Source organism: Thermobia domestica, chromosome 18, assembly GCF_964235325.1.
Source record: "Thermobia domestica chromosome 18, izTheDome1.hap1.1, whole genome shotgun sequence".
In the NCBI taxonomy this organism is placed as follows: Eukaryota; Metazoa; Arthropoda; class Insecta; order Zygentoma; family Lepismatidae; genus Thermobia; species Thermobia domestica.
In genome coordinates this window covers 184,297,613-184,309,792 of record NC_137471.1, presented here as the reverse complement: position 1 = coordinate 184,309,792, position 12,180 = coordinate 184,297,613, and the positions used below count along the sequence as shown (strand labels likewise).

Below are 12,180 nucleotides of genomic sequence, written 5' to 3'. Positions count from 1 at the left end.
CATTTTGCTAAAGGGGAAGAATATTGTATGTCATGCACTTAAATATGAGCCAGCATAGTCGTATTTCACTTTTTCTGTACAATAATATAAAGAACATTTTCAACAAGAATTGTTTCTCTGTTCCTTCCATAACATAGCTAAATGGAAGTGATTATGAGTAACATCAAGTTAACTGTAAGTAATCAAGTTTAGTAATCAAGTTAATAACATATAGCTTACTGAGTTAAAGAAATACGATATTATAATTAAAGGTCAACAATTCTTTGAATATGCTACAATTGCAAGTAAGTACGTGAATGGATTATTACATTAACGATGAAGAGTTAATAATAATTGGAATATGCTACATTTACAAGAAGTTACGTAAATGAATTACCATATGAAAGTTTAAAAAAAGCAATAATATTGTGAACATGCTACATTTGCAAAAGTTACTTACACGAATTACATGAACATGCTACATTGAAAAAGTTATTAATATTTTGAATCATGCTACACTAGCAAAAGGTTAACATTATAACAATTTATTAATGCCCTAGGAGTTCAGAATAGTTAACAGGTCTCATCTCTTCCAAAATTCATTACAACAGATTTGGGCATAAAACATTGAATGACAAACATCCACATTTGAGTTGAATTGTTTTGTGCATGGAGAGGGCATAGAACAAAAATAACGACATATAGTAAATTAGACTACCTTACAATAACAGAGAACTGTTTGATTTATCATTCTAACGATAATTTTGTAATGTTCAGTACACTATCTCAAATTCGAACTCAGTTCTGTTAGTACAGTTGAGTCACTATTCGTAGAGTCTGAAACTTTATTAAGAATAAGTATTGATATATGGTTACATATGTTAAATGCTTATAACCTAGTGAGATGTGTACCATTTCACATTCAACGAAATAGGGTCCCATTAGAATATAACAATACACTATAAGGAAGAATTAATATTGTTATAATTAGTAATAAATTTTGGATACTCAGGAACACAATTAGTTTGCATTAGTCCATTATATTACATAGATTTTAATATCAATATCGTGCTTATGAAGTGATTGACTAAATGAAACATCAACAATTGGTTACAGATTGATGGTTAAGACATCGATGCATTAGCGGCATCGTATTTGAATGACATTAACAAATTGAAGAGCAAAAATTTTCTCTTTTTTATTTTCATATAAATAATAGATATTTACAAAGATGGGTGAATATTTACTATTTAGTCACCCCAAGTGAATGTGAGTAATTAGTAATAATAACAATTTATAGGGTTTAGAAGTCAATTTCTGTAGTTATATAGCAATGTAGAGAATTGATTACATACAGATTTGGGTTATGTAAGAGGGGATGACTTATTATTATTGGCTGTCAGTGATTTATTAATATTATTATTATAATATATATATATAAGATTATGCAGAATCAAGGTGGACTATAGGCACTGGATTTTGCAAGTTATTATACTGCAATTTTAAATTTAACAAAATAGTCAAGACAAATACAGATTTAGGATTGAGTTGACCTTTAGTAACGCCTTGAGTCTACATGACTTGTATCTAAAGCTTGTTTGGAATCCTGTTTCGTTTTTGGAATCTTTCAATTAATGAGTAATCGTCTCTCCTTTCTCCTATTATTTACTGTGTGTAGCCAATGGAGCGAAGAGAGAGGATTTCAGATTGTCGATCTGTAATGAAGGGGAATCGAACCTATGATTACTTGCATTCAAGAACCAGACCGTATCCTTAATACAACTTTGAATCAACGTTTCCAGTGGACTATTCCATTAAGATCATAACGACTGAACAGCCACATAGAAACTTGATTTTTAAAAAAATGCAACGTTAATTGTGCATTTCATGCATAGACGGTTTATAGTAGAGGAAAGATTAGTTAACAAGTATTATGAGTCACATCGTGGACAGACCACAGTGTGCTGATATGGGCTTCCTGTTTACGCATTAAAATGAGATTACAGGAAATTTGTGTGAATACAGCGAAGAAACAGAACAGTGTTTCCATTTTTGATCGTGAATTTTAAACCAAGGGAGGGACTTAAGAATTCTACTACTTATATTCGGTCAATCCTTTATCGTGTTATCGATATACTAGAGAAATAGTGCCGAGATGGAACGTCGTAAGTTTGACTAATTATATCCGCCAGTGCCTGTAAGAAGTGTTATACATGTATAATATACGTCCTGCTTTAATATTATTTGAGAAAATACTACATCACACGAACCAAATGCTTCGCATGGTCTATCTTGGCACTACTACGTGCACTGACAAAAAATATGTCTTATAAATCTACTTAAAAAGTATGTTACATATGTAAATCCTGTAGTGTACTTAACGTACAGTAAACGTATAACTGAAAACGCATGTTTTATAATACTTTCTGTATGAGTGTGCCATTTATACGTACTTTCCGTATGAAACAATATAGTCGGTCACGATCTCACATACAAATGCAAGTATATAACATATAGCTTATGAATATAACATACGTTTATGTATGTAACATAAGGAATACTGTTAGATGTCAGACATCGGCAATGGCATGATGTAACATCTAAGGGCAGTGCGTATGTAGTATTTGGATAAGTATGGTTCAAATCTAGTTGAACCATATTTAAATAATTTACCTCAACTCCATTCTTCAATAAAAGTCAATCACTTAAATTAGTACCGTCTGCGCATTACTCTAATAAGGATGCAAAGTTTCAATTTCAGCTTAGCAATAACCTTTTGCAAGTAAAAGTAACTTGCTTGTAATTTCAAAAACAATTTTGTAGCAGAGATTTCGTAAATTAAAATTATAGCCGAAAAAATATAACTAATACCCATAAATATAAATATGCCCTGTAAATCAGATGGAGAGATACCTTTAGTGTCCGTATCGCTTGTCAAAAGCATATGAAACAAATGGTCTTTCCTGTGTTTACTATACAATTGGATCAAATGTCTTTCCCAGTAACTTATAATTCCTGATTCAATAAACACTGTAACATCCTCATTGAACACGTATTTAAGTGTTGATCCCATAGGAAACGTTGCTACAACTCTTACTTCAAAGATACACTCTTTTAGAAGCTGAAATTCTTTAAGAGTTTCTGTTTTTAAGTGATCTGTGCCACTTACGATACCAGGATTATGATATTCTACAAAAACACCATACTTACCTGTAGTGGCCATTTCTTCCATATTGACTCCATTCTCTAAAAATATAAAATTTTCAGCAAACCTTTTATGATTGAGAACGCTCGATTCATGTAAGAGGTTTACCATATATTTTTCATATCCTAACCATTTCAAACCAATGTTCACGACATCACTAAAAGTACTAATTGAATGTTCATACATAGAAATAGTAAAACATGATGCTAGGTCAGTGCAATAGGCAAAAGTTAATATCATGTACAATACTGTCATGTGGAACAGAAAGTAACGCAAAACAGCCTTGTTCGGTACATTTATTCCAGTTTGAGTCAATAACCTTATTACGTCTGTAAAGCTTTGTCTGATATCTGTGTATCTGGGACTTTGCTCCATTGGATTCATGATTCTCAGAGAATGTGAGAAAATAGTAAGAAACACCATTGGAAATATGACTGCTGCGATGATACAATACCAAACAACACGATTAAATGGAAGTATTAGAGCATAGGCCTTCGAAATTTCCTTTGGTCGTGGTGTTATTAAAGTAAGACATATTTTCATGTAAGAAATGGATGTATCTGTTGGATATTTCCCTTCGTATTCCAACCAACAATCTCCAATACCTATGTCTGCGATGCGGTTCACAATATCTGCTACCATTCCAGTGGCTGTTCCATTGTCCTCGTGCTCTCCCCATCTATCTTCTGGTAACTTAAAGGAAAAGCTGAAGTTCCGAAGACGAGACAACTCATTCAAGATATTGCCTTCGACGCCAGAGACATCCAAGGACTTCTGAAGACCTGAGATTGGCTCTTGCAACATCTCTGTGTTGTTGTTTTCAGATTGTTTATAAAAGACGATATATGGAGGTAAGGGTGTACTTGTAACAATAAATTCCTTTCCTCCTGGATTTCGTAGTTTGTTAGGAAAGAGTGTATGGTTTGAGATAAACCTTTCTCCGTTCCACTCATCAACCTGTTTAATACTAACATCCTGAGAATATATGTGACTGAAAATAGCACAACTTATGTCGCTGGTGTAACAGCTTATAACTATTACGTTGGGAAAGTATTGGTATACTTTGTCGGTAAGTATAACTTCCAATTTAACAGACTTATAACAAGGTACAATCACAAAGTATGATAATGTAGACGTTGTAAGAAGATTGCTAAATATCTGCACAGTATTATAAATATTTGCACTTGTAACAATGTATACATCACTTGGAATGTTGCCCATAGATCTAGTGTCTGATATTAGAACTGGGAAATATTTGAAAGCTTGTAAAATGGAATGTGATATTTCATCTTTAAGTTCACATTCTTCACCTGTGATTGAAAGACTGTAAATATGTTCATGAAACAAGGATGTGATAATTTTATTGAGCATGTGTTTCACAGTTTTATTTTGAAACTCGTTATATTGTTCCTGGAGAATTTTGGAAGTAGCAGTAGCGTATATTAGGAAAAAAGTAATTGGAATGGAGATCTGTACCATCTTTAATTATCCATTACCTGAAAAAGACATAATCAAACTTAATTCATTTTGGACAGTATGTACAGACGATGTTTTTTTTGTGACAATCATGTCAATACTTATTATTACTACATAATTGAAGACTTTGGTGCAAAAACCCGTCAAGTCCAAAAAGTGAAAATATAAAGGAGGTAGCTTCACAAGCGTTTCCAGTCGTTCGATTTTCTTCAAACTTGGCACATATATGTATACTAGACCGAAAATAAATCGACACGTATTTTTTGTTTCTTTCGGAAAATAGATTAAGGGGGCAAACGGCCCCTTTTCAAAAAGGGGTAACCTTCACTAAAAGGTCCACGTTAAAGAAACGAAACTCTGCCGATGCAAAAATTACTTCAATTTCGGAAATATTTTTTTTTTCGTTATTGTGAGAAAAGAGTTTCAGGCGACAATGGCTCCCTTCGAAATGACAAAGAACCCCGCACAATCTTAACGGAAATTAGATTTTGGTGGAATTGTTTGAAATCGTGATACGTTATACCGGTAGATATTGTGTACCTGAGAAATAGTCTTAACAGACATAACCACGAATCACTGACCGTTTGGCCACTACAGGGCCACTTTTTTGAAAGCAGTAGAAGATAGTGATAATTTGAATTGCGATGAAAATGACTGAAACTGTGATATTTTGTAGATATATTGATCTTGAGAAAATGTCTCAATAGGCACAGCCACCAGTCTCTGACCGTTTGGCCCCCTCAAGACCATATTTTTGAAAATAACAGAAGGTAACAGTATTCTGGATTGCAGTAAAAATGAATGAAACCATGATATGTTGTAAATATTGTGATCCTTAGAAAAAAGTCTCAATTTGTACAACCATCCATCACTGACCGTTTGGCCACTATAGGGCCACTTTTTTACAGGACGGATAGGGATTTCAAGAAAATCTTAGATATTTACGTTGGCGATCCTAGTACCCCTTCTAATTGTCACAGAACAAAAACTATACCTGGTTGTAAAGCTTATGGAACGCAAATTTCAGCATGCTAACTTTTGTGCCCCTCGCGCCAAACCCGTACAACAAGAAGAAGACGAAATTTTTGTAAAAAACAAAAAAAAAATGATCTTTTAGTTTTTGGAAATTTGTCAGAAGCTGGCAACACTGTTGTACGCTGGGAAAAAATATTTTTGCGTGTACACCAGATATGGGGACGATCGTGTAAAAAAATAAAGGGCGAAAGTTCAATACCAAGTGAGAAAAAAATTCCAAACTTGTTTCCTACGAGAATAATCCTGTACATATTTTTCGAAATATTTTGGTCCACCCTTACGCCCATAATCGTCACAGAGATATAAGCTTACCTAGTTGGAAAGCTTATGGGACAAAGACTCCAGCGAGGTTAGTTTTGTGTTCCCTGTGCCCAACTCGTAAAAGAAAAAGAAAAAGTTCAAAAACATTGGAAAAACATATATTTTTCGAAGCTTGTTGGACTATTGCAACACTGTTATTTGTCATATGCTGGAAAACATATCTTCACGTGTACGTCAGACATTGAGTACAGTAATGTAACAAAAATGATGGACGTTCTCTGAGAATCACAATATCTACAACATATTACAATTTCAAGCAGTTCCACCGAAATCTAATTTCCGTAAGGATTGTGAGGAGTCCTTTATCATTTCAAAGGGAGCCATTGCCCCCTGAAACTCTATTCTCGCAAAAACGACAAAACTCATATTTCCTACTTTGAAGTCATCTTTGCATCTTCAGAGTTTCGTTTCTTTAATGTGGCCCTTTTAGTGAAGGAGACTCTTTGCCCCTTAACCTACTTTACGAAAGAAACAAAAAAAAAAGTGTCGATTTATTTTCGATCTAGTATATATGTGCCAAGATTGAAGAAAATCGGATGACCAGAAATGTTTGTTAAGCTACCTCTTTTACACTTTCACTTTTTGCACTTGACGGGTTTTTGCCCCAAACACTTTAATTAAAATAAATATCCAGAAATTTCCCAAAGTTTAACGCATTCATATTATATTTGAATTGCATAAAACTAAAGTATTAGTTATATTTTGATGGGAGATCTAAATAAATATTATTCTGACAAAAGTTACACTCAAACCATTAAGTATTTAACCTCAAGAAAGACACCAATGTAAGATTATTTGAAACAACTGTTATGATGAAGTGGTATATTTCATCGAAGCTAGCAGGAGAAGCGAGATTATTCTAAAGTATTTACGATAATCTACTTATTATGGCGTGATCTAAGCAAATTCTTGAAAAACTGAAGCAGTCTGAAGTAATAATAGATCAGAATTGAGAAACAGGAACGTATATTTTATAACTGCTTTAGTCAAGTGATTTCTCGAATAGCGTTAGTCCCAAGGGACATCTGCACATCCCAGTACAAATACTTACATTTATACTTTTATGTGAAATAAGTTCATTTTGTTGGTTCAGGATATATTTGCATTCTGTTCTTTGCAGTATTACTATTATAACAGTACAGTAATAATAATAATAACATAATGAAATAATTACAATATTAGCTAAAAATTAGAAAATATAAAGTATGATTAATTTTAAATCATCTCTAATTTCTAACTAGCTCATAACATGAAATCTTAGAATTTGTGGAAGCTTGCATATATTGAACTGATTACTGATAAATACAAAAAGATATGTTTTTCAATATATGAAGGGATATTTTCCCCCTTTCCAATCTAAAGCACATCTAACAAACTAAGTGAAGCATAAAAAGTGGAGTGATTTTTGTAGCATGCCATGACATGAAGCCCATCTCCCCATTTTACCAAGTACTCGAAGCATAAATATTTCAGATTTAAATCATCTGTATGTAAATGAAGAGGGGAAATGATGTACTCAATATTGGAATGATGAATTCAATATTTCAATTGTTATACTTGAAAGCCCGTTAGAGGCTTATTTTCGGTGAAGTTTCTTTCAGCCCGTAAAAATAAGGCAGGGTTTTCTGGTGGTGTAGAACTCTTTCAACAGTAGTGGATTTATCCCGGGGACGGGGGGGCTAGGTTGTAACGTTCTGGAAGGCGATGGATTCCATTGTCGTGGAACGTGGTGGCCGTGAAGCGAATTAGGTATCAAGTGCGTTTTTTACCTTTACTAGGGATTTGAACTGGCGTCCTGTAAGGTGATTGTCCAAGGAATGGAACCGCTTATAATTGAAAAGTGCAATGTCCGAGGGCTATGGCGTATGCAATAGTGTTTCTCATCCAAGGCGTAGAATGGTGTGCCGGTTCATCCTAGCTACGTGGCTTTGGGGCTAAGCATTGTCCTGTAACAGGAGGACCTGATATGAATAACGGATACAATCAGATATTGGGCCGTAAAATTACGACTTATAGGAAATAACATCTGATTACACACATGAAATATTAAGAATAACGTGTGTTTATATAAACAAATATATAGAGACTTACAAGTGTGCTGTGTATTATTTGAAACACATGTCAAAAAAAGAGTCATTTTCACTCACGCAAATTGTCCTCAATTCATTCCTTGCGTAATATAGCTATTTCAGAGAGTATAAGGCACAGTCACTGTTTGCACAACTTGCAAAGGAATACGTATGTTCCACTGTTTTTGCACTTGCAGCATCTCCGTCTTTTTTCTTCCACTGGGTCTTTCTTTTGTTCTGGTCCAAAACCTGACAGCCTTCATCGGACTCCTGGTGTGTCGCGGCAGGCAACTCAACTACATTTTTTCCCTTATTTGTTCTGTAACTAACTACTTAGTTCTTGAGAAACTACTCTCTAGGTATAGACTTCTCTTGATTAGTATTTGGTCAAAACACAATATAGGCGTTTATTCCAGAAATGTTCATCTATGCTTAGAACAAACCCAAGGGCGGTCTGCGTACATTTCTACCTAAGTCATACTTGCTTACAATGCATTTACTGCATCCACTCGCCCTTCTTCCTCTCGTAAAATGATATAATTTCAGGTTTCTGCTATTATAAGTTTCACTGTCAATTTTGTCATAGTGGTGCATTGACGAAAGTAACAGTACACATTTCCCTCTCTTAGAAACATAAGAAACCAAGGCGCATCTTTGAAGCTCAGTTCTACTGTTATGAGAACTGGCAAATTGAATAGTAGGATCAGCGCCCTAATCATCATCCGAGAAACCAAATCCCGAAAGGTCACTGTTTTCTATCAAATTTCTCGTTTCTTCTACTGTCAATTCCTTTGACATTTTCTTCTAAACACTAATTACGAGTGTCCTAACATAATTTTCTATCAATACTTTCTATGTTACGCGAGTACATGGGTGGTGCCTGACAGGCACACATAGAAAACAACACCTTACCACTCACAGACAACCCAAACACTAACTATAAAAATATGAGTAATTGACTCTCGGCAACCCCAAAGAAAGGTATACTGAGTGAAACAATAATATTTCAAATATTTTATGAAATAAAATTACCCTAACTCTTCATAAGGAATTCAAAACTATTCCCGGCCCTACTATCTATTGAAAAAACATAAAAATATATTCTTACTCCTTGCTTCTCAGGCACAACCCTTGTACTGAAAGGTTAATGTATAGTCTTGCTAACCTACATTTTAAAACTCTGTACTCACAACTATAGAGCAATATATTATAAATGAGAGCTTAAAGAAATGGAAATACGGCTATAGAAAATAAAATCCTTCAAAACTAACTTTGAAAGTTTCCAAAGTGATCTGGCTAACAATTATTTTCTTCAATAAGGTAGTACACTCATACTTTAAAGTTGCTTCGTTTTCCAAGAAGCACTTTCATCATGTAATTTTAAGTAGAAATTCTAATTTAATTTGTTTTTATCAGTAGCTATACTATTTGTTCGTAGAACGTAGAGGAAGTTCGCTTATTGTAACCTTCTACAATTTTATGAAACCAGGAAAGAACTTTAGTTCATGAGTGTACAAGCAATGCTTTTCTCGGTGTGTATAACAATTTTACTTACTGAATGATTATTTCACTTTCTTCACCGTGTATCATGTGAGTTTAGAACAATCAGTATTCCTTCGCCATTTTAGAAATTCACAGGTCCATGTCACTATGCCACTTCACGCATGTGCATGCATTTAAGAACTGACACGTGTAAGAAATGATATTGTAACTCAGATGAAGGAAACTGTAGCATATAATTCATCCTAGACGAGTCTATACTGTTAAGATATTCCTTTGGAAGGCAAGTATGTATGCGTGACTACAGAATCTCCGGACACAAAAACGCCACTCCAAATAAAAGTTCAGCTTGACAGCGATCTTTGAATATAATTCAACTCGTTACTATGTATCAGCAGAGCGATTATTAAACCTTAACAATCTAGATTTAAAGATATATATTATTTTCTATCCAACGAGGCTGATATCGTTATAGCTCATGTTGCTCTTTTTTTGTCATTTCCAAATTAAATGGTTGCTACCGGAAATTCATAAATACTCGTCTTCAATTGTGGTGCTAATCAACTATTTATACTAGAAGTAAATCATTATTACACGGTTCCATAGAAAACTGAAGTTTTATAGTACTCACTTCGTATGCACACTAGAACAAAATATACATTTATCACTAAAATATATACAAGAACAATGTTGCTCTCAACCTATTTATATTATCTAGACAGAAGCTAACTAATTATTTCCAGAGCAAGCCTCTGCTACTATAGTTCAAGATATTGAGATTGTAATATGTACCCTAGTTATCAGTAGACTTCGGATCGATATGCACTAAAAACGGCAAAATATGCATGCAATATGCGTTAAAAATCACGAAAATATGCACTGAAAATATGCAAATATGCACTAACAAGGGTAAATATGCACCAATCAAAAGCTAAAGTTAAATGAGGAATATTATCATCTTTAGAGAAAATAGTTGTATAACTTGAACTACATATACTCGGTGTATAACTATGATGCATTCATGCTAAAATACAACTATGTAATTTTCAGTGTTTTCTTTTAAAAACTTGCATATATCAGTCAAAACATTACTGTACATCGAAAATGTTTCTTCCCTGTCATTAAGGGACAATGTTTCAAACAAGCGTTGTGACTTGCCGACAAATCTGGAATTACTGTGTCTTGTTCCCAGGAACACTTTATTTACATTAGACAAGAATATTATACCAGGATTTTCGCGTGTATTGACTGTGCGTTTCGAAGAAATGCTTGTCCGATTGATCTTGGTTGCATCTGTTTCATTATTGAATCAAACAGTTCAAATGCAGTACAAATTCCTAATCATCGCTCTTCTAATCTCGTTATGATCTTTGAAATTGAAGAGAAATTAGTATTGATAAACGCAAGGTCACTTTTAATGTTTTCAGCTCCGCAAGCGTCCAAGGCTTCCTAAATACATTCTGTTTCTTCGGGTTCAAACAGCTCACAGTCAGTATGTGAAATTAAAATACATGTACTTATATATATATACAACCGTGGACCCAGGATATCATCGAGGGAAGGGCTAAACCGTACTTTACCGCTTTATCCAGTGTAAAGAAATTAGCTTGAAGCCCATTTTATTCAGTGTATACTGAGCATCAACGGGAGGACTATAGCCTAAAGAGTCGGATCCAGGATTTTCTTAGGGGTGCACGAATAAGTACGTGTATATTTGAGTTGATTTTTAAAAAAATGGCTTTAGGCATCTGCGATGTGAATGAGGAATCACCCCGGAAATGCTAAGTGTTTGTTCTCGGTGAATCCTTTTCTTTCAACTTTTAGAAAATTTACTTAAACTATTGATCTTGCAAAACTTCCCCTTCTTTTAAGCCCAAACGGAAACACAACAGAAAATTTCTTAAAGTGTACCTATTTTTACTGCTTCAGGTAGTGTATATTTACAACGAATGGGGGTGCACGTGCACCTTTGCATCCCCTAAATCCGGGCCCGATATATATATATATATATATATATATATATATATATATATATATATATATATATATATATATATATAATTTACAAATAAAAAAGATTACGCCAAGTATCTATATATATAAAAGAGAACGTACAAAATTCTTTGTCCGCTCATCACGCTAATACGGCTGAACCAATTTCTTTCATTTTTGGGGGGTTATTAGGATTTGGACCCTAGATGGTTTTTATCATATCACTTTAATTTTTAATTACCAGTGTCTTGAGATAATTGACCATTCAAGTGTCCATAACGTACAAATCCTTTGTTATTAGTTCATCATAGGTAAAAATAAACGTATTTATATGCAACCCGCATGACCGTGTCACTCGGCGGGTTAACATAAATGACAGGCGATATACAGCGGAAAATAGCTTGAATCTTCTGTTTAAAATTTTTTAATTGATTTGCTTATTTTTACAGACACTTTTACAATATGCCAGCACCGGGATGACCGCAGCGAAGCGGGGCGGGTTAACATAAATGACAGGCGATATAATGTTAAGATTTACTGCAATCTTCTATGGTTTTTATCATATCACTTGAAAGCGAAAAAGTAAAAATTATCTAAGTAACA

The 12,180-nt window shown here is 34.0% G+C and overlaps 1 protein-coding gene across 1 annotated transcript in view; it reads right to left on the bottom strand.

Annotated features, from left to right (window-relative positions):
* Positions 1-2,689: 2,689 nt before the first annotated feature.
* The window catches only part of LOC145675428 (uncharacterized), a 39,696-nt gene continuing 30,205 nt past the window's right edge, over positions 2,690-12,180 (bottom strand). The window contains exon 2 of the mRNA XM_081745835.1: positions 2,690-4,680. Within this exon, the coding sequence (XP_081601961.1) occupies positions 2,690-4,663 (1,974 nt within the window). The 5' untranslated portion in view covers positions 4,664-4,680. The remainder of the gene's footprint in view (positions 4,681-12,180) is intronic.